At 42.2% G+C, this 24,055-nt stretch overlaps 2 protein-coding genes across 2 annotated transcripts; both read left to right on the top strand.

Annotated features, from left to right (window-relative positions):
- Positions 1-4,318: 4,318 nt before the first annotated feature.
- On the top strand, positions 4,319-10,600 carry LOC307200512 (vomeronasal type-2 receptor 116-like; the record flags this gene model as incomplete). Its single annotated transcript, XM_079949051.1, has 4 exons — positions 4,319-4,690; positions 7,141-7,368; positions 8,730-8,895; positions 9,684-10,600. The coding sequence occupies 4 exons, from the start codon at positions 4,319-4,321 to the stop codon at positions 10,583-10,585; spliced, it is 1,668 nt and encodes a 555-aa protein (XP_079805177.1). The 3' UTR covers positions 10,586-10,600.
- Positions 10,601-19,279: 8,679 nt separating this feature from the next.
- On the top strand, positions 19,280-23,344 carry LOC307200511 (vomeronasal type-2 receptor 26-like; the record flags this gene model as incomplete). Its single annotated transcript, XM_079949050.1, has 4 exons — positions 19,280-20,098; positions 21,226-21,453; positions 21,658-21,784; positions 22,366-23,344. 4 exons carry the CDS (start codon positions 19,280-19,282, stop codon positions 23,265-23,267), a joined length of 2,076 nt encoding a protein of 691 aa, XP_079805176.1. The 3' UTR covers positions 23,268-23,344.
- Between the last annotated feature and the right edge of the window lie 711 nt (positions 23,345-24,055).

Here is a 24,055-nt window from a genome sequence, read left to right as displayed (position 1 = left end):
AACCAGGCCAGGTAAGGGGAGGGATTACCTGCCCACACAATAGAGGGTGGATCTTAATTGTTAATCCTCACTTGGCTCCAGAGCTTCTCCCACCCTACCCACCCTCAGTTAATGTCTTCTTTTGCAGGTTAACTTTTCTTCATAGGTTTTGCAGGTTAACCTGTCTCCACAGGTATGCGGGCGCTGCTACGATAAGGTCGCTGTTAAAGGGCCGGAAAGGAATTTCCCTGCATTGGCAGGTTTTGCCTTTCCCGTAGCAAAACGTCACAACTTTGGCGGTATCAGGCCTTGGGCAGAATCCTTTAGTCCATCTTCCTCTTTGCGGCGGCGATACCAGGGTTCCCCATTAAAGGGGTTTTTGAAGGGAGGCTTTGGCCGTACGCCGAAAGGCCGTCATTGCTCTCCCCTGCGGCGGCGTAACAGGGGCGGCTATCTCTGCTTGAACATATGTTCTCCAGAGCCAGCCCATCCCCCCCCCCACACACACTGGATAACCCTGATGCTCCCTAGGTCCCCGGCTGGGGACTAGGGAGGGAGAACGCCCAATGCCTGAGCCAAGGTCTACCCACATTTGAAATTTAATAAAGTTGTGGCCAATTTAATCCCATAGCACGTTGTCTTGAGTCGTTATTCCACATGACGGGGGGGACCACTCGGGATCTGGGGACTCCGCCTGTCCACGCAAAAGAGGAGAGAGAGGCTGGACTTTGTTACCTCTCAGTTTTCGGTTTCCCTCTTTCATATCAAATCACTGTATCCAAGGCATTCTGTTGTGACAGTGTTTAAGTTAACAATAGGTGGATACATGTCCCTTACACTGCCAAATTGACAGAGTGAACAACCACCCAATCTCTCTTGTTCAAATCAGGTGGAGGACAAAAATAATATTGTAGTGAGAAACAGGAGTGTCTATGCAGAGAAGGACATTTGCCATCAAGATGTTGGTTCTACTTCTACTTCTCACCAACATGGGGTCCCAAGTACAAAGTGTTAAATGCACAACAAACCATCCTGTTCATGTTCCAAATGAGTGGTATGAACCTGGTGACCTTGTCATTGGTGCAACGGTATCTTATATGTATTACATATTACCCAGAGTTTCTTTCAATGAACACCCTTCCCAGGTCTTCATTAATACCCCACTGTAAGTAAGTAGTACTTAATATTATTTTATTTATTCTTTATATGTCATGCCTGACTGGAAAAAAACTTTTGATTGGTTTGGAGAAAAAAGCTTTAGAATTTTTTTAAGAAAAAGAATGTAAGGATTTTCTACACACACACACACACACACAATTTTATTAGAAATATCCATGCACATAGGCTATGCACAAAAGCTTAATGGCAACGAACATTAAGCTTTTTTGTCTAAGTCTATAAAGGCAGAGAGAAAAGAGAGTAAGAGCAAGAGAAAAGGGATGGCATAAAAACATATGAAGAACAAATGGGCAAGCAGTGAGGTACTTATCTTTGCTGATGATACCAAAATGTCCAGGGTGGAGAAAACAAACATGGGTTGCAAACAGCAACAAAATGATAAACTGAATGCATGGGCAGGAAAATGGGAAATGCAATTGACTGTAAGCAAGTGCAAAGTGATGAGCAAAAAAATTAATTTCACAGTCATGGGGTCTCAACTGGTTGTAAGAAATCATCAATAAGATGTTGTGGTCCTAGTACATGGTTTGATGAAGATGTCGATGAAGTTTGCAGCAGCTGTAGAAAACACTTTAATATATTTTTATTGACACAGTATTATATAAAGGTTGTCTAAATAAACAAATAAATTTTGCTGGCTGTGCCCTTTTTTATAGGCAGGTGGGTGAATTTCTCCTATATCTAGATAATATGCACTGTTTAATTTTCCCATTAAACATTAACTCATTTCATTTGCAGGGTGATGACAAAGTTCTACCAGCACATTCTTGCTTTGGTTTTTGCTGTTGATGAGATCAACAAGAATCCCAGGATGTTGCCCAATGTCTCTCTGGGATTCCATATCTATGATAGCTATTATGATTCAAAGATGGCCTACTGAACAATTCTGGACCTGATCTTTAATGCAAATCACTTTGTTCCCAACTACAGGTGTGGCATCCAGAAAAATGTCATAGGAGCCATTGGGGGACTTGACTCTGATACCTCCTGGTGCATGGCAAACGTCTTAGGTCTTTTCAAGATTCCATAGGTAGAATATGGATTTTGAAAAATGGGTATTTCATTCCATAATTCACTCTTCTCGTTTCCATGCAGCAGGAACCTATTGTTTCATAAATATGGTAAAATGGAAATAGTAAAAGGGGACTGCAAAATGTGGATATAATTGGCGTCGGGGCTTAATATGCATATCCAACAATGTGGGCAATTTGTGTCTAATAGATGTAATAGAAGATTGCTGTCAGGTGCTAGGTTCGTAAATGAGGCATCTAAATGGTTCGTACTGAATCAGTCCAGAAAGACACTGCATGTCTCTGAGCTACCAGTATCAATTTATGCTGTTGACACTACCTTAAAAGGTAAAGGTACCCCTGCCCATACGGGCCAGTCTTGACAGACTCTGGGGTTGTGCGCCCATCTCACTTAAGAGGCCAGGGGCCAGCGCTGTCCGGAGACACTTCCGGGTCACGTGGCCAGCGTGACATCGCTGCTCTGGCGAGCCAGAGTCGCACACGGAAACGCCGTTTACCTTCCCGCTGGTAAGCGGTCCCTATTTATCTACTTGCACCCAGAGGTGCTTTCGAACTGCTAGGTTGGCAGGCGCTGGGACCGAGCAGCGGGAGCGCACCCCGCCGCAGGGATTCGAACCGCTGACCTTTCGATCGGCAAGTCCTAGGCGCTGAGGCTTTAACCCACAGCGCCACCTGCGTCCCTACCTTACAAATGCATAAATAACTCAGGACACAGTAACTAAGAATTTCCCTTCCCTTCAGACTTATGAAATTCCTTTCCTGGGGAAGTATGGTTTTATTTAGCATTGCTCACTTTCAGAAGTCAAATAAAAACACGGTTTTCTTGTTATTGTTCAGACATTTTTCATTCTGGAAAGTTATATGGTAGTGGCAATATTATGTTGTTCTGCTGTATAGTTACTTTTCATTTTAGTTGTTTTAATCTTTCCAACCAGTCTATGATTCTGTGATTCTTTATTTTACTGATATTTTAAATAATGTGGTTTCTTGCGGTCAGAGAATAATAACATGTATAATCTTATGGAGATCTTCCCAGGAGAGTTCTTAGCAGATGGAGAATCAACCAATCTTGAAATGAGCCAACAGTGTGACGCGGCAGCTAAAAAAGCCAATGCAATTCTGGGCTGCATCAATAGGAGTATTGCATCTAGATCAAGGGAAGTGATAGTGCCACTGTATTCTGCTCTGGTCAGACCTCACCTGGAGTACTGTGTCCAGTTCTGGGCACCACAGTTCAAGAAGGACACTGACAAACTGGAACGTGTCCAGAGGAAGGCAACCAAAATGGTCAAAGGCCTGGAAACGATGCCTTATGAGGAACGGCTAAGGGGGCTGGGCATGTTTAGCCTGGAGAAGAGGAGGTTAAGGGGTGATGATAGCCATGTTCAAATATATAAAAGGGTGTCACATAGAGGAGAGAGAAAGGTTGTTTTCTGCTGCTCCAGAGAAGCGGACACAGAGCAATGGTTCCAAACTACAAGAAAGAAGATTCCACCTAAACATTAGGAAGAACTTCCTGACAGTAAGAGCTGTTCGACAGTGGAATTTGCTGCCAAGGAAGGGGTGGAGTCTCCTTCTTTGGAGGTCTTTAAGCAGAGGCTTGGCAACCATGTCAGGAGTGCTCTGATGGTGTTTCCTGCTTGGCAGGGGGTTGGACCCGATGCCCCTTGTGGTCTCTTCCAACTCTATGATTCTATGATTCTATGATTCAATCTCTACAACCACTGTAAAGGTTACAGAGCAAAGGAACAGTTTCTATTGCTCTATCTCCACCTCAGTCATTCATTTATTGGTATATTAAAATAAGCAATGATAATTTCTTCCCTCTACTTGAAAAGAATCAATGTGCACAAGTATGAAACTGTGATATAAAAATAATAGTAATAATAATATCCACAGAAAGCATAGAGCAAGATTGTCTATGTTTTTCTATGTAAATTGAGGTTGGTGCTGTCCCTAAGCTTCATATATTTGGGATATATAGGATTTATATTCATATTCAAGGTAGTTGGAATACCATTAGTTTTTTATTACACTTGGAAATGTTTGGCTTTTTCCTTTTCCAGATTTCATTTGGCTCATTTGAACCAGCCATAAATGTTGGAACCAAGTTCCCTTCCTTTTACCGCATGGTCCCCAATGAAGATCATCAGTACAAGGGAATAATCCAGTTACTTCTGCATTTTGGATGGAAATGGGTCGGGCTGATCACTCCAGCTAATGAAGCTGGAGAACGTTTCTTACAGATAATAGAACCAATGCTGTTCAATAATGGACTCTGTTCAGCATTCACAGAAAAAGTTAAACCCAATGTGCATTATAACGGTAACATAGTAGGAACGCTGAATGCATGGTTTTCATTTACACCTTTCACAACCAGCAAAGCCAATGCAGTTCTTGTATATGGAGAAGGTAGATTTATTATATGGTTAGCAAGTGCTATAAAGACAATGGAGATAACTCAGTTACTACTTCCTTATAAGAAGTCACATGAAGGAAAAGTATGGATTACAACAGCCCAACTTGATTTCATATTATATAGCCTTCAAAAATTTACTATTAATATACGAATGTTCCATGGTGCTATCTCCTTTGCGATTCACTCCAAGGAGATTCACAAATTTCAAGACTTTCTTCAGAATGTACATCCTTATTGTACAGACGCAGACGGTTTTATCCAAGATTTCTGGGAAGATGCATTCAGTTGTTCACTTTCAAATGCCACTCTCACCAACCACTTGTACCGGAGAGGAGGTGCTGGAGAGTCTCCCTGCACCATTTTTTGAAATGAGCATGACTGGCCACAGCTACAGTATCTATAATGCTGTCTACGCTTTGGCACATGCCTTAAATAGAATGTACTTGGCTGCAGTCATCCGCAAAAGGAGAGATGCTAAGGGAAAACTCTCTCCTCAGTATGTAGAACCTTGGCAGGTAATGTTCTCTCTTACAAAGCATTCGCTGCATTGATCCATTATGTGAGTTGGCATTTAATTATCAGTAATGAAATAAAAGAATAGAAGTTAAGAAATTAAAGATAAACCTTAAGTAATTTTATTGTATCAAAGATGGGAATTAGAATATTTCCCATAGTGATACTGAACTGACTTTACATGACTCAAGCTTTCATATCTAACCAGGCAACAACTATAACAGTTAACTCACATTCCTGGCCATCACACATATAAGCAGACTCATGTAAAGCCAGAATAACTCCTAGAAAACCAATTTAAAGCTATTTTTAAAAAACTGCTTCACTTACCGGTGAGAGACAAATGTGGCTTTTCCTCTTCCTCTTCCTCTTCCTCTTCCTCTTCCTCTTCCTCTTCCTCTTCCTCTTCCTCTTCCTCTTCGTCTTCCTCTTCCTCTTCCTCTTCCTCCTCTTCCTCTTCTTCTCCCTCACTGAATGATTCTTCATATGATAAAAGCACCAGAGGGTCTGACTGACAGTCAGATGTTGTGTTTGGCTTGTTGTGCAGGGTTCATTTTGGAAGCCTCTTTTTCTGCATATACAGCCTCCCCTGTCATTCAGACATTCTTCAGGTTTAAGCAAATTTTAAAGCTGTTAAGCAAACCTGGGCTGGCTTTAAATTCCATTGGCAAGCTGGTCCTCATCTGTGAATGATTGGGAGTGGTCTTAGAGGATCAGAGGATTTTGGTTTACGATGCTGCTATCCACAGAAACCAATGTCCAGTTCATATCTTCCACCCATAAGTTCAGTGCCATCTCTGCTTCACCAAAGCCTTGTCCCCCTGGCTGGTCAAATTTGCAGTCAGTGCTGCCACAGTCCCATGTTTCTCCCTCTCATGAACATTGATGACTTGGATGCTGGATTCGTTGTGGCCAAATTTGCATGCCTCAGCACTCACAGACATCCTATCCTTCAAGAAGTCCAGCACCTCCAATTTCTTTTCCAGTGTGGAAACTGCCTTACACTTTTTGGTTTCTCAGCAGCTGATGATGGCAATGATAATGCCTTGTGTTTCAGAGCTATTCTGCAGTCTGAGACTCTGCCAACCACCTCTTCCTCCACACTCTGAAAATCTCTGTTACCTCTCCAAATCCCTCCGCAAATCTCTCTGTCTCTATGATCTTCTCCAATTACCCAGTGGTGTAGAATGGGGGAGGAGGGCAGAAGAGCAGCCCATTGGGAGAGGTCACCACCCAGGGACATCCTGGCAGTCCAGGATCCCCTAGTACACAGTCCTTCCTTGCATGCATGCCTGACACCAGTTTTCTATGGGGTCTGGAGCCTGGCCTGGCAACCATCTGTTCTCTGCCCCTTTGCCCCCTTCTCTCCAGCCTCCTCTTCTGCCTTGGAGACTGGATTGCTGTCTGTCACAACCTCTTCCTGCTCACATAACCCTGTTGTCTCTTCTGTTTCCAAAAACCCCTTCTCCCAGTCTGCTCCCTCTTCTGTCACTGACCACTCCTTGTCATCCTACCATCAATCCCTGGTTCTGAGCCTCCTTTCCTTGGGGTGTCCCTTGGGGGTTCCCCAGCTGCTGCTTCCTGCCACTCCTCTGCATCCAGCAAGCCCATGACACTATGCTCAGCTCTGCTCTATAAAGTAAGGAAAGGTTCAGTCAGATGTTCTCATCTTGCATTCCTATCTTTGAGAACATGAGTTCCCATTGCTTCTCTTACATGACTTCTCAAATTCTGTCCCTGTCACGGATCATGACAAAGTCAGGTCCCAAGCAAGCAGGTCTAGGGGCTCAACTCTCCTTCACAATATCTTTATGGAAGTCTGTCAAATGCTGAATTGACACAGATTCATGATTTCCACCTCCTCCTGAATGTGCAACTGAAATATGGATGCTCTACATTGTGAACTGAAGTGTTTACCTCCTAGAGGAAAAGGAATTAATTCCATCTTGGAAAGCTATTCAACAATCTTAATTAGACTATTGGAATGCTTTATAGACCTTTTGATTCTCTTCCTCTTAGCTCCACTCATTCCTGCAGAGAATCTCATTCAACAACAGTGCTGGGGATGAAATCACATTAAATGAATATGGAGAGTTAGCGGCTGGCTTTGATATTACCAACTTGGTCACTTTCCCAAATGGATCATACATCAGAGTCAAAGTGGGAAGGTTGGATCCTCAGGCCCCTCTGGGCAAAGAGCTCACCATTAATGAGGACAGAATGAAATGGCACAGAGACTTCACTCAGGTATGGGAATAATGGCGCAATCTGTGAAATGCCAAAAATTGTGGTTATCCACAAAATGCATTGTAACAAAAGCAATTCATACGTTATTGATTTTGAAATTCACTATTAAATATGGCTTAAAATAAGTGCTTCATAGTGCTTTAATTGAGAGATACTCTATTTGAAAGAGTGACTTTTCTGTATGTTTCCACCTTCAGCCTCTGAGGCCGTTCATGTTGGCCTTCAGTTTTGCTAATGGCACTTTTATTTGTACATAATATTTCATTACATGGGATACTGACATTCCCTTTTTATTTATTCCATGCTAATAAGCCAGGGAGGCAGGGGGCACTGTGGGTTAAATCACAGAGCCTAGGACGTGCCGATCAGAAGGTTGGCGGTTCGAATTCCCGCAACGGAGTAAGCTCCCATTGCTAGGTCCCAGCTCCTGCCAACCTAGAAGTTCGAAAGCACATCAAAGTGCAAGTAGATAAATAGGTACCGCTCCGGCGGGAAGGTAAACAGCATTTCTGTGCACTGCTCTGGTTCACCAGAAGTGGCTTAGTCATGCTGGCCACATGACCTGGAAGCTGTACACCGGCTCCCTCGGCCAATAAAGAGAGATGAGTGCCGCAACCCCGGAGTCGGCCACGACTGGACCTAATGGTCAGGGGTCCCTTTATCTTTACCTAATAAGCCATCCAGGAGAAATTTTGTCCTTTAAGAAATGCTGTAAGGTCTATCAGTACATAAACGAATGAGCCACAATACCAAATTGAGGAACCTGTGCAGAAGACATCTCCCACTAAGAAGGAACAATGGCTATCAGAGAGTCCAGCATCATCCACCATTCCTGTTTATGAAATCCATGAAGCTATTCTCCAGTTAGTGGCACTAGATTGAAGACTACGCTAGCTGTATTACTACTTGGGTTGAGAATGAACATCATGAAATTTTAGTTTGTATGAAGCTAAGTTCAGAGTGCATGCATCTAGGACCAGTTGCAGCAGGTGAGTAGGTCTAAGGTGGGAGTGCTCCCAGACTTCTTGCTTGAAAGGGAATGCAACCCCTCCCAGAACAGGTGTGGCATAGGCACCACCCACCCAAAGCATTTCTCTCTCCCCATCCCTTCCATCACTGCCTCCAGACACCAAACCAGCACCTTCACCACCTCCTCTCATTCAAATGGAATGGAAAGGTAGAACTTCACATCATCAGCATACAGATGACACCATGTGCTAGATCCTAGGATGTTATTCCAAAGGATTTCCTATAGATGATAAATACTATAGGAGACAGAATGGGGTCTAACAGGGCACCACAATCCAAAGGTCATTCAATGATTTCCTAGTACTAGTTTCTTGTTGTGACCCTGCAGATAGGAGCAGAACCACTATAATGGGTTACCTTTAATTCCTTGGGCCACCACAAAAGAACACCATGTGAACGCCTTGAAGCAAATGCCGTTAGGTGGTAACTCCATCAAAAGGCAAAGACAGGGTGAAATCACACCAAATTTTAACACAGCTGTAAGGTTGGATGGTCCAGGTATGAATACTGAAATCTTCTTAAGTTTGTATGATACTTAGAACAGCAACTGTTAAAGCACCTGATACTGGATAATTCCCCAAAACAATATTAAACTCTTCCTGTCTCTTTGGATAGGTGCCACCCCTCTCTATATGTAATGCCCACTGTCTTCCTGGTTATGGGAAGAAAAAGAAGGAGGGAAAGAGGTTTTGCTGCTATGATTGTGATCCATGTCCAGACGGAATGATCTCAGATAAGAAAGGTAGGAGATGACATCTTCAGATATTACGAAAGCTCTGGGCTCTTGGCAATTTTGTTGAGGATAGGAGGCTTAAATTAATGGAGGTCCTGTTCTGTTTATAGATAACATAAATATATATTTATCATTAAAACATCTTGAATATTTTTATTATTATATATTATGCCTCCAACCTCTACAAACTTAGGGTGGAATACAAGTGGTGTTTTCCCCTCTAAGAATTAGGTTGTTTGACAAGAGGGTGAAAGTCTCATTAAACTTGCCTTTCTAGGCTCCTAAGATTTCAGCTATAATTTCTTAATTTGCTGTACAGTTTATGTGGTTCTAAGACAAAGGAGGGGGGCTGTAAGAGAAGATATCCTCCAAGTAGAAAATTCCAGATAGGATTCATGAGGTTTACGTTTGATGCCACTAGGTTAAAAGAATTTGGGTTTGAAGTTCTTAAACCTTTTTAGGTAGAAATCACTATGCTAGATGGATTACTGATTAGGAAATTCTTAAGAATACTTTTGGTTACTTCAAATTGTCATGCACCGTTTGTTTTCAGACATAGAAACATGTGTCAGTTGCCCAGCAGATCAATATCCAAACAGCGGCCAGGATCTATGCATTCCTAAGATTCTAAACTTCCTAGCCTTTGATGAAACCTTGGCCATTTTTTCATCTTCCTCTGCACTTTTATTCACTCTAATCACAATTTTGGTGCTCAGCATCTTCATTAAGCATCGCAATACAGCCATAGTCAAAGCCAACAACCGAAGCCTCACCTATGGTCTCCTTATTGCCCTCCTCTTGTGTTTCCTCTCTTCTTTGTTGTTTATCGGAAAACCTAATATGGTGACTTGCCTTCTCCGACAAACTGCTTTTGGCATTGTCTTCTCTGTGGCCCTCTCCAGCATCTTAGCCAAAACCATACTGGTGGTTTTGGCATTCATGGCTACCAAACCAGGATCCAATATGAGGAAATGGGTAGGCAAAGAACTGGCTTATTCCATTGTCTTTTCCTGCTCCATTGTTCAAGTAGGAATCTGTGTCCTCTGGCTGGCAACCTCTCCCCCATTCCCAGATGTGGACATGCACTCAATGACGGAAGAAATCATATTTCTATGTAATGAAGGGTCAGTCTCCATGTTCTATTGTGTTTTGGGCTACATGGGATTACTGGCCACTATCAGCTTCACGGTGGCCTTCTTAGCCAGGAAGTTGCCTGACACTTTCAATGAAGCCAAGTTCATCACCTTCAGCATGCTGGTCTTCTGCAGTGTTTGGCTCTCCTTCATTCCAACCTACCTGAGCACCAGAGGAAAATACATGGTGGCTGTGGAGATCTTCTCCATCTTTGCTTCTGGTGCTGGGTTACTGGCTTGCATTTTTTCCCCTAAATGCTACATTATTGTGGTGAGGCCTGACCTGAACAACAAAGAGCAGCTAACACAAAGAAAGGTATAAATGACAGTGGAATTTGTGGTTCTGTTGAGTCTTATGAACTTGGTGGCAGGTATCACTTTCCGAGTTCCTGCTCTGGATCTTTGTAGAGTTTGCTTCTTAACTGTTTTGTCTGCCAAAGATGTCCCAAAGGCAATAGGTACAGATTTTTCCTCAGGTTCTACTCCCAAAGCCTTTTTCACAAATGAGTAATGCTGTAAAGCAGTGGAGGTTTAGGTTCAAAATTTCTTTCTCCTAGGTGGTCTCCCTTCCTAGGTTTACGAGACCCATCTGCCCCTCATTTCCCTCTACAGCACCTGCAGTAGCCACCTTTTTAAGCATTGGGCCCACTTTTGTTCTTATCTGCTATGTCCTGTCTTTGCATGCAGAGAAATTCCCTAACAGACTGAGGATTTGAGGCCCATTGGCTGCCGTCACATGGTTTAGGGAGCCAGTTGTATCTGATTCATGGGATGTGGCTGCTGTTGCAAGCTGACAATTTCTAGGAGCCACAGGTGAGAACTGAGTGAAGGGGTGGGGATCAGAGGTAGACAAACTACCTCAGAAGGAGCACAACTTGGTCCCCGCTAGAGTTACTACCCCTCCCTAACACTCCATACACCCCTGTCGTGTATTAAACGTAAAGGGACCCCTGACCATTAGGTCCAGTCATGACCGACTCTGGGGTTGCGGCGTTCATCTTGCTTTACTGGCCGAGGGAGCCAGCGTACAGCTTCCGGGTCATGTGGCCAGCATGACTAAGCTGCTTCTGGCAAGCCAGAACAGTGCACGGAAACGCCGTTTACCTTTCCGCCGGAGCGGTACCTATTTATCTACTTGCACTTTGACGTGCTTTCGAACTGCTAGGGTGGCAGGAGCTGGGACCGAGCAATGGGAGCTCACCCTGTCGTGGGGATTCAAACCGCCGACCTTCCGATCAGCAAGCCCTAGACTCTGCGGTTTAACCCACAGCGCCACCCACGTCCCTTAAACATTGCTGCCTGTCCGCATCGGGGAATCGAACCCCGGTCTCCCGCGTGACAGGCGGGGATACTTTCCACTATACTAACCTGTCATGTTAGTATAGTATAAATGGAATCTTAATAGCAAAACTCTCAGCCTTTTCATTTAGAAATGGTTAAGTTCAGTTGATCAACGTTCTGCATGTACTGTATAAATGATTGTTAATAAAAAGTCTATTTTCAATTACTTCATGGTATCTACAAATTCATCTTGAAGATAAAAAAGCGTACCAGAAACAAAAAACATTGTGAAATAGTTAAGGGCTCTACATTCTTTATCTCTAACATACAAGGCAGCTGAGGAATAGAAGAAGGAGAAGTTTAAGACAGCCATTTCCCTTGTTTTTTTAAATAGTTTTAAGAAAGAAAAGGAGCAGAGATATGCAACAATATCTGGAGGAAAACACATTGGATATTACTAACACTAATAGGACAAACCTTTTATTTCTGAATTATACTTCTAACCAGTTTGAAAGAGAGGTCTCAGAGAATATCTCAAGTAAGCCCATTTTTAAGAATACAGATGTGTTGTTTCTAAAGTTGATTCTAAAGTCTATTTCTGTTATAATAATTTTTATTAATTTTCAATTACCATCCAATAATAGCATCATTAAAACAATATCAAATTGTAATACTAATACTAAGCACTCAAATACTGAATCATATAATTTAGGTGCCCCTCCCCACATGCTAGATGATTTCCTTTATTTCTGCATTCCAAAATCTTATTAATTTCTATTATATTCCAGTCAAAATAATAATCCGTTATACAACAACTGCAATATTAATATTTTCTATTTGTATTGACACATTGATTCATAGAACTGCAAATGAGGCACTCAAACTACATCCTTGTTCTTCCAATGTGTAGCAGATATGCTGTCCATAGTGTTTCTTCCAGTCCTTCTAAAATGTTGTGTCTATTGTGACAGAAATGTTAGTTCCACAAGTATTTCTTTTTACTTTTTTCTCCTGCCAGCAAATGGATAAATAACAGCTGCCTCTGACTGGCTGTGGTTCCAGGAGGGAGAGTTTAAAAGGAGCTGATTTCAAGGGAGATGGGGTTAGACTGTGGTTAAGAGTGGGGTTGAGTTGAGATGGTTGAGGAGGGAGGTTGGGAGTTAGGTAGGGAGATAGGATAGGAGTGTGGAGGAGGGCCTGTTGTCTTTGTCCATGGAGTTTTCTTGGCAGGGATACTGGAGTGGCTTGCCGGTTCCTCCTCCAGGTGGATCATGTTTGGTCAAAACTCTCCATTATGACCTGTTCATCTTGGGTGCCCTGCTCGGCATAGTTCATAGCTTCTCTGAGTTCTTCAAGCCCCTTTGCCACGGCAAGGCAGTGATCCATGAAGGGGAGACATCACCTTGCCAACAAAGGTCCGTATAGTTAAAGCTATGATTTTCCCAGTAGTGATGTATGGAAGTGAGAGCTGGACCATAAAGAAGGCTGATCGCCGAAGAATTGATGCTTTTGAATTATGGTGCTGGAGGAGACTCTTGAGAGTCCCATGGACTGCAAGAAGATCAAACCTCTCCATTCTGAAGGAAATCAGCCCTGAGTGCTCACTGGAAGGACAGATTGTGAAGCTGAGGCTCCAGTACTTTGGCCACCTCATGAGAAGAGAAGACTCCCTGGAGAAGACCCTGATGTTGGGAAAGATGGAGGGCACAAGGAGAAGGGGGCGACAGAGGATGAGATGGCTGGATAGTGTTTTCGAGGTTACCAGCATGAGTCTGACCAAGCTGCAGGGGGCAGTGGAGGACAGGAGTGCCTGGCGTTCTCTGGTCCATGGGGTCACGAAGAGTCGGACACGACTAAACGACTAAACAACAACAACAACAAGTGGAGGAGGGAGAGTTGGTTCTGGAATAAAACATCCACTCCGAGTGTACCGTGAAGGACTGAGTGTATTGTCCTGCAGGAGTAAAAGGACCAAATCTTTCTGGGAGACTGAGGGTGAAGCAGGAGAAGGAGACTTCCAAATCCCAGTGAAGGAAGGGGGGTGAGCCCTTAAGACTATTGCTGAAATTACCTCAGGAGCTGCATTTGTTAAAGGGGTGGGTAAATGAAGGAAAGTACCACCTTAGAAAGGAACCAAACTATAAAGCCCAAACCTCAGAAACTGAATTGAAGTGAACTAGCTGAAGTAACCTAAGTTTCTCGACGTATATTATACTACCTTGCTTTAAAAAATAAATCGTTATTGTTTATTCAAAGAACAGCTGCTTGAGACTCCAACTTTTTGGTTATCCCCTCACAAAGATCCCCCCCCAAGGATATTCTGGGATAGATAGGGGGTTTTTTTTTTAGCCTTCGGGTAAAAAGTTGTTCGGTGTAGTGGGAGCAATATATTAAAGTGAGAGCAGGCACATGGACGTGAGCGGTAACTGAGGCACCAAGCTTGACGCAGCCATCTTTTCCAAGTTTTTGCTGTTCTCCATCATGCCTTGTGTGCATCTGATATCCCATTGATGCTGTAATCCAGTGCCCCCACTTCTTGATAAGGCAAGGATGCTATCCAGAATTGCTGCCACGATTCAGTTATTGTGATGGCAAACCATGTCTGATCACATAGGTGGGAGAGTGAAGGATGCCCCAGTGCTAACAAATTTGGAAGCGGGGAAAGGATGGGACCAGCTCAACTCTAGATATCCTGCTGACCTTGTAGGTTCATTCCTTGCCTATGATTTTGTGATGTTACAAATGTAATTACATTGGCAGATCCGGCTTCCTGTCCACCAGCTGCAATAATAGATGCTTTTGGATTCAGTATCTGCAGTCTGGATTCAGACCGTTCCTCCTAGGCTGGAAAAACCCCGGTGAACACAGCTTTTTTACTGGAAGCCGAATCACAGGCCAAAGTGATGCAGTGACTTTTGGAAACTGTGGGATAACTGTTTCTCCCAGGGCATGATGGGAAATATCAACAGTTGCAGGAATGAAGGATCCAGCACCATATATGAACGGGAAAACATCATGGGGGGAAATTGTCACATGCAGGAAAGAATAAGGATTACACTTAGAGTTCCTCAACTGAAACTTTATAAATTACCTAATATACCAACACAAATAGAAATCACAAGACTGTAGCTGTTATCTAACAGAATGCTATATGTACATGGAATGCAATGGAATTTATTAACATAGTGGAACACAGAAATAATGAAGAAGAATGAAGCCATCAAATTTAGCATGCAAGGGGAAACATTTAATTAAATCATATAATTGACATTTGAATAATTGGCATTCATAATTGCATTAATTAGATGAAATTGGTATTGTTATATTGAGGTCGCTATTAGAACAATGTTGGTAAATCAATAAAAATATATATTTAAAAATAATAATAGTAATATTTTGGCAGTTCCCCTACTGCTGATGCGCCATAGAATCCAAAAACCCTGCACAACTGGTTCTCTCCCCTATCATTACTCAAATTACAATAATCAATCCACCTGACTAAAACTCCAGATGTCACAGTGGAAAAAAGGGATCAACAAGCAAGCCTGAAATGATTATAAGCTCCTCTGTGCTCCATAGACAACTAGGAAGGGCTCTGTTACTTATCAGTTATCAGTTTCCCTCTTTCATATCAAACCACTGCATCTTATTTGGTATTCAAGGCATTCTGTTGTGACAATGTTCAAGCTAACAATAAGGTGGATACATGTCCTTTAAAGTGCCAAATTGACAGAGTCGGCTGCCACCCAATTTGTCTTGTTCATATCAGGTGGAGGAGAGGAATAATACTGTCGAGAGAAGCAGGGGAGTCCATGCACACAAGGGAATTTGCTATCAGGATGTTGCTAATGTTGCTTCTGCTGCTCCCCAATATAGTGTCCCAAGGACAAAGTGCTAAATGCACAACTAATAATCCTGTTCATGTTCCACATGAGTGGCATGAGCCAGGTGACCTGGTCATTGGTGCAATGGCATCTCATATCTATTACATAAATCCCAAATTATCCTTCAAGAAACACCCTTCCCAGGACTTCATTGATGCCCCAATGTAAGTAACTGTTAATTAATATTATTTTAATTATTCCTTATATGCTATATCTGACAGAAAATAACTTTGATTGATTGCTATAGAACTTTATTTTTTAAATGTGTGGAGAGATTTTATTAGAAATCTGTACATAAAGGCTATGTGCATATTGTCGATGAATAATAAGCTTTCTTGAGTCTAATTGTGTAAAGAGAGATAGAAAAGAGAGTAGGAGAAAGAGAAAAGAGATGGCATAAAAAAATAGGAAAAGTATATAGCAAAGTAGTATGGTACTGAAGTTTTTGATGATACCTAAATTTTCAAGGTGGCAAAAACAAACACGGGTTGCCCAAGAGATGAGGAAATATGCAACAGCTTTTAAAATTACACAGTATTCTTAGATTGCCCAAATAAGTAAATAAACTTTGCTGGCTTCATCCTCTCCTTATACGGAGGCAGGTGAATCTCTCCTATCTAGATTCTGTGCACTGTTTAATTCTCCCATTAAACAAAATCTCACTTCATTTGCAGGGTGTTGACAAAGTTCTACCAGCAAATCCTGGCCTTGGTCTTTGCTGTTGATGAGATCAACCAGAATCCCAGGATGTTGCCCAATGTCTCTCTCGGCTTCCACATCTATGATAGCTATTATGATTCAAAGATGACCTACCGAAACACTCTGGACCTGCTCTTTAAATCACGTCACTTTGTTCCCAACTACAGGTGTGGCATCCAGAAAAATGTCATAGGAGTCATTGGGGGACTCAGCTCTGATACCTCCTGGTGCATGGCAAACGTCTTAGGTCCTTTCAAGATTCCACAGGTAGAATATGGATTTTGAAAACAGAGATTTCATGCTTTCCTTGCATTAGTTATCTACTGATTCATACATATGGAGTGGGGAAATAGACAAAGTAAAAGGGCCATAATACGCATAACCAACAATGTGTGTAAGAAGGGCAATTTGTGTTTAATAGATATAATAGGTGATTTCTGTAAAGCTGCGAGGTTTGTAAAGGAGGCAGCTAGACTGGTTCATATACATCAATCCTGAATGCACTGCACTGGCTTCCTGTGAGCTACTGAATATATGATATTGACATTGGCTTCATAGGCAAAAATAGCTGAGAACACATTAACTAAAAATGTTCCTCCCCTTAAAAATCAAGATAGTCCTTTCCCAAAGTATGGTGTTAATCAACATTGTTCATTTTCAGAGGCGAATTGAAAAAGTGTTTTCTTGCTTTGTTCTGGCATTTGTCATCTGTCACTTCAGAGCCTTATATAGTGGTGTCAGCATTGTGCTATTCTCCTGCATTGTTGTATTTCATTTTAGTTGTTTTAAATAGTGCTGGTATAGTATTTTATTGATATTTTATATGATTTGGTTTATTGTGCTCAGAGGTGAATAGTATTCACAATCTAATGGAGATCTTCAGGATTTCCGTGGAAATCTTCCTGAGAGAGTTCTTAGTAGATAGAGAATCTACCGCTCCCTACAATTATTACAAAGGTTACAGATCAAAAGAACACGATCAACAATTTCTATCACTCCACTTCCACCTTGGAGTTTTGCTTAATCATCCACTTAGTATATTAACATGAGCCATGATAAATGCTCCCCTATTCTTTTTTTTTTTTTAAAAAAAAATTATTAAATTTTCCACTTTAACAATTCTATCCAATGATATTAAATATTCCAAATTATACATATTATTCAACAATCAAACAGTCCAAATATTAGGCCAAATTATATAAAAAAATTGGCGGTATCTTCCCATGTTCTGAGGTCGGGGTGGTTCTGATCATCTCATACTTCTGCTGCTTTCATAATTTTCATGATAGTTCCCATAAATTATTCTGATGTTAATCCTCATTACATTTCACAGCCTCTGAAGAAGCCAGATAAAACAAAACAATATATTCTTTGTGGAATTTACATCCCGAGTTCCCTCTGTATGTTCACGATGTCTCTTCACAAAATGATGTTTCCGCCAAGCCAGTCCAAAAAGCTTCTCACCTCGGGCAGCAGCCAAGTCAGTCCAGATAAAATCAAAGCAAGGCATCTGCCCCAATGCTTTTAAGACCAGCTGTCCTTCAAATGGTTAACCTGTCCAGGGAAGGTTTTGCCATATAAAACTGGGAATGCAAATATTAAGTAACATATTAAAAGGCACCTATTCCCCTAAGGCACCACATTTAATTTGTCAAGCTGATCTACCTCCGGTCATGGCCGCTCGTTTAATTGGAGCTGCATCATTCCGATTCCAATTCTATGCAAATTTCCTAAGTTTTTTTGGTGTCTCTCCAGTCATTCTCCAAATCAAAGTTGGGAAAGTCTTTATCCTCTTCCAAATATATCTGCAGCCGAATACTTTGAACTTGGTTTTCCACTTTTGAATAATTGTTATTTCCACACAATTAATGACTATTAAGGTAAAGGTAAAGGGACCACTGACCATTAGGTCCAGCTGCGACCGACTCTGGGGTTGCGGTGCTCATCTCGCTTTATTGTCTGAGGGAGCCGGCGTACAGCTTCTGGGTCATATGGCAAGCATGACTAAGCTGCTTCTGGCGAACCAGAGCAGAGCACAGAAACACCGTTTACCTTCCCACCAGAGCGGTACCTATTTATCTACTTGCACTTTTGACATGCTTTCAAACTGCTAGGTTGGCAGGAACTGGGACCGAGCAACGGGAGCTCACCCCGTCGTGGGGATTCGAACCGCCGACCTTCTGATCGGCAAGTCCTAGGCTCTGTGGTTTAACCCACAGTGCCACCCAGGTCCCCTAATGACTATTAGACTCATATTATATCACCAAATACACCACCTCTCCAGTCTCGCTTGCTATAAATAATCAGGCAGTTGATTCTTTCAGAGGAGGATTTTGCCATATAGCATAGCAAAACAAAATATTATAACAAAGGAGGCTCACCCCACACACACACACACTTTCAGTTCCAACATACCAAGTCTACATAGATGTTTATCGTTTTTCCGTTCAAATCCTTTTTAGCACCTCAGTGGATGCATTAATTAGAAGAGTAGTTTCTTCCCCTTCGCTCAGATCATGTCCAAAACTTAAATCCAGTTTTTCATATTAAGAACTGGAAGCTAGCTGCTAATTGGAGGCGACTTTGGAGAGTTGCCAAGAAAGGTTCCAGGCTTTCCACCCAGCTGCCCCCAGCCCCTCCTTCTGAATTTGGGGCCAGGTGTTGGGCGATCTGCGGATGAGCTGCCACTCCCCAGCCTGGGGAATGTAGGGAGGCTGATTACTCCCATCTCAGCCTCTGATTCCAGAACGTAAAGCGGTGATGGAATTCAGCAATCCTCCATCGCAGCTCACTGGAAGCTCCTCCCCCAAATGCTCCCCTATTTTTCGATACAATCAATATGTACAAGAATGAAGCTGTGATGATGCCATAATAATAATAAATATCAACAGAAAACATTGAGCAAGGTTATCTGTGTTGTCCTATGTAAGCTGGGGTTGGTGCTGTCCCTAAACTTGGTAAACTTGGGATATAGATTCAATATATATTCAATATTTTAGTGTGTGCGTGCACGTGTTTATATTTGAATAAATGGGAATATCATGAGTTTTTGTTTCCACTTGGAAACGTTTGGGTTTTGCTTTTTCCAGATTTCATACGGTTCATTTGAACCAGCCATAAATTATGGAACCAAGTTCCCTTCCTTTTACCGCATGGTCCCCAATGAAGACCTTCAGTATCAGGGAATTATCCAGTTACTTCTGCATTTCAGATGGAAATGGGTTGGGCTCATCACTCCAGCTAATGAAGCTGGAGAACGTTTCTTACAGACAATTGAGCCAATGCTTTTCAAGAATGGAATCTGTTCAGCATTCACAGAAAGAGTTAAACCCAATATACATTATAACAGTAACTTACTAGAAATGGTGGACAGAAAGAGTTTGTCACCAAGTTTCGCAACAAGCAAAGCTAATGCAATTCTTATACATGGAGGAAGTAGATTTAGTATATGGTTGTCAAGTGCTTTAATCATAATGGAGTTAACTCAGCTACTATTTCCTCAAAAGAAGTCACATGAAGGAAAAGTATGGATTACAACTGCCCAAATTGATTTCATATTATATAGCCTTCAAAAAAAAATTAATGTTAATATACGAATGCTCCATGGTGCTATATCCTATGCAATTCACTCCAAGGAGATTCACAACTTCCAAGACTTTCTTCGGAGTGTATATCCTCATTGGACAGAGACAGATGGTTTTATCCAAGATTTCTGGGAAGATGCATTCAGTTGTTCACTTCCAAATGCCACTCTCTCAACATCCAACGATCACATGTGTACTGGAGAGGAGATGCTGGAAAGTCTTCCTGCGCCATTTTTTGAAATGAGCATGACTGGCCACAGCTACAGTATCTATAATGCTGTCTATGCTTTGGCACATGCCTTAAATAGAATGCACTTGGCTGCAGTCATCCGCGAAAGGAGAGATGCTGGGGGAAGACTCTCTCCTCAATATGTAGAACCTTGGCAGGTAATGTTCTCTGTTACAAAGCATTCACTTCATTGATACATTATGTGAGATAGCATTTAATCATCAGTAAAGAAATAAAAGAATAAAACTTAAGAAATTAAAAATAAACCTTAAGTAAATTTATTGTATGAAAGATGGGAATTAGAATATTTCCTATAATGATAATAAACAGACTTTAGATGACACAGACTTTCAGAAGCAACAGACTAACAAAAACTACCTCCTTCACGCTGCAAACCCCTCCGTTTTCTCCCCATATCCCTCCCCAGTTTTCTCTGTCTCTCTTACCTCTCCAGTTACCCAGTGGTGTAAGGTTGGGGGCCTGGGACCCATGGCCCTGGAAGCATTATTCTGAGGGAGCACAACCAGGACCCCAACCCCAGGCACTGGCTTTTGCAGGGATCCTCATATCAAAGAGAAAAGAGAAGAGCAGCCCATCAGGGAGCTGCCACTACCTGGGCACCTCCTGGAAGGCCCCATCCCCAACTCCTCATCTTTCCCTGTCTGCCAATCACCAGGGGTATCTGGGGCCTGAAGCCTCACTGGTAGGTCCCCAGAAGAGGCTAGCAACTGTGTGATCACTGTCTCTATACCCTGCTTTTCTCCCTTCTCCTCTTCTGGATTTCAGTCTGGCGCATCCTCTTCCTGCTCCCTTAACCCTGTTGGCCCTTCTGCATCTGACACCTCTTCCTCCCAGTTGGCTCCCTCTTCTCCCACTGACAACTCCTTGTCATCCCACCACCAATCCCCTGGCTCTGAGCCTCCTTTCCTTGGGGTGTCCCTTGGGGGTTCTCCAGCTGCCGCTCCCTATCACTTCTCTGCATCCAACATCCAACCATGGTCAAATCCACTCTATAAACTATGGAAAGGTCCAGTCCAATGTTCTCATGTTGCATTCCTATCCTTTGAGACTTCTTAAATTCCTTCCCTTTCTGGGATATAGACAACGGCTTGTCTCAAGCCAGCAGGTGTATGATCTCATCTCTCCATAATATCTTTATGCAAGTCTGTTGAATGTTGAATTGGCACTGATTCATGATTCCCTACTCCTTCTGCATGTGCAACTAAAATATGGTTGCTCTTTGTTGTGAACTGAAGTGTTCAACTTTGATTCTCTTTCCACTTAGCTCCACTCATTCCTGCAGAGAATCTCATTCAACAACAGTGCTGGAGATGAAATTACATTAAATGAATATGGAGAGTTAGCAGCTGGCTTTGATATTACCAACTTGGTCACGTTCCCAAATAATTCCTATGTCAGGGTCAAAGTGGGCAGCTTGGATCCACAGGCCCCTCCGGGCAAAGAGCTCACCATTAATGAAGACAGAATCAAATGGAACAGACGCTTCACTAAGGTATGGGAATACTGACATCTTCTTAAGTTTGTATGATGCTTAGAACAGCAGCTTTTTACCACAATGTATGTGCCACTTGTGTACCTACGGATCATTTCATGCTATTTGTCCTCCTATTTACCATTAAATCACCTGATATTGGAAATTTAATAAATTCCTCAAAACAGTATCATAATATTAAACTCTTCCTATTTCTTTGAATAGGTGCCACCGCTTTCTCTATGTAATGCCAACTGCCATCCTGGTTACGGGAAGAAAAAGAAGGAGGGGGAGAGGTTTTGCTGCTATGATTGTGATCCATGTCCAGAAGGAATGATTTCAAATGAGAAAGGTTAGAGATGACATCTTAAGATAATGCAGAACCTCCGGGCTCCTGGCAACTTTGTTGACATTAAACTGCTGCAGGAGAAAAGGCTTAAATTAACAGATGTGTTCATCTTGTTGTTTATAGATAACACCAATATATTTAAATCTTTAAAACATCTTGAAGATTTCTTTTTTAAGTGGAAGCTAATATGTTTTTCCTCTAACTTATACAAAATTAGGGTTGAATAGAAGTGGTGTTTTCTCCTCTAAGAATTAGGTTGTTTGCCAAGGGGGTGAAAGACTCATTAAACTCGATTTTCTAAGATCCAAAAATTTCAGCTGAAATGCATTTCTCATTTTGTTGTACTGTTTATGTGGCGCTAAGAAAAAGCAGGGGGACAGTAAAAAAAGATGTCACACATGTGGAAAATTCCAGAATTGATACACAGGTTTTATTTTTGATACACCTTGTACAAAAGCATTTGGGCTTGAAGCTCTTATACATTCTGACGTAGAAAACACTATGCTAAATGGACTAGTGATGTGAAATTCTTAAGAATACTTTTGTTTACTTTAAATTGTCACACATTACTTCTGTATTTTCAGACATGGAAACATGTGTCAGTTGCCCAGCAGATCAGTATCCAAACAGCGGCCAGGATCTATGCATTCCTAAGATTCCAAACTTCCTAGCCTTTGATGAAGCCCTGACCATTGTTTCAACTTCCTCGGCACTTTTATTCTCTCTGATCACAATTTTAGTGCTAGGCATCTTCATTAAGCATCGCAATACAGCCATAGTCAAAGCCAACAACCGAAGCCTCACCTATGGTCTCCTTATCTCCCTCCTCTTGTGTTTCCTTTCCTCTTTGCTGTTTATCGGAAAACCTAATATGGTGACTTGCCTTCTCCGACAAACTGCTTTTGGCATTGTCTTCTCTGTGGCCCTCTCCAGCATATTAGCCAAAACCATATTGGTGGTTTTGGCATTCATGGCTACCAAACCAGGATCCAATATGAGGAAATGGGTAGGCAAAGAACTGGCTTATTCCATTGTCTTTTCCTGCTCCATTGTTCAAGTAGGAATCTGTGTCCTCTGGCTGGCAACCTCTCCCCCATTCCCAGATGTGGACATGCACTCAATGCCTGAAGAAATCATATTTCTATGTAATGAAGGGTCAGTCACCATGTTCTATTGTGTTTTGGGCTACATGGGCTTCCTGGCCACTATCAGCTTCACGGTGGCCTTTCTAGCCAGGAAGTTGCCTGACACTTTCAACGAAGCCAAGTTCATCACCTTCAGCATGCTGGTCTTCTGCAGTGTTTGGCTCTCCTTTATTCCAACTTACCTGAGCACCAGAGGAAAATACATGGTGGCTGTGGAGATCTTCTCCATCTTTGCTTCTGGTGCTGGGTTACTGGTTTGCATTTTTTCCCCTAAATGCTACATTATTGTGGTGAGGCCTGACCTGAACAACAAAGAGCAGCTAACACAAAGAAAGGTATAAATGACAGTGGAATTTGTGGCTCTGTTGGGTCTTAGAATACATGGACTTGCTGGCTGCTATCACTTTCTGAGTCCCTGCTCTGGATATGGGTAGAGTTTGCTTCTTAACTTTTTCGTCTGCAAAAGATGTCCCAAAGGCAATACGTATAGATTTTTCCTCAGGTTCTACTCCCAAAGCCTTTTTCACAAATGAGTAATGCTGCAAAGCAGTGGAGTTTTAGGTTCAAAGTTTCCTTCTCATAGGTGGGCTTCCTTCCTAGGTTTACAAGACCCATCTGCCCCTCATTTCCCTCTACAGCACCTGCAGTAGCCACCTTTCTGAGCACTGGGCCCACTTTTGCTCTCATCTGCTATATCCTGTCTTTGCATGCAGAGAATTTCCCTAACTCACTGAGGATTTGAGGCCCATTGGCTGCCGTCACATGGTTTAGGGAGCCAGTTGTATTTTCTGGGGTGGGGTGTTGTTGCTGTTGCAAGCTGACAACTTCTAGGAGCCACAGGTGAGAACTGAGTGCAGGGTGGGGATCTGAGTTAGACAAACTACTCTAGAAGGAGCACGACTTGTTCCCTGCTAGAGTTACTACCCCTCCCTAACACTCCATACACCCCTGTCATGTATTACTGTATATTTAAAGGAAATGGAATCTTAATAGCAAAACTCTCAGCCTTTTCATTTAGAAATGGTTAAGTTCAGTTAATCAACGTTGTACATGTACTGTATGAATGATTGTTAATAAAAAAGTCTCTTATCAATTACTTTATGGAATCTGCAAATTCATCTTGAAGACA

The sequence above is a fragment of the Podarcis cretensis genome (assembly GCF_951804945.1).
Source record: "Podarcis cretensis genome assembly, chromosome: 13".
NCBI classification, from domain to species: Eukaryota; Metazoa; Chordata; class Lepidosauria; order Squamata; family Lacertidae; genus Podarcis; species Podarcis cretensis.
The sequence above is the reverse complement of the archived record's forward strand: the minus strand, read 5'-3'. Positions and strand labels throughout refer to the sequence as shown.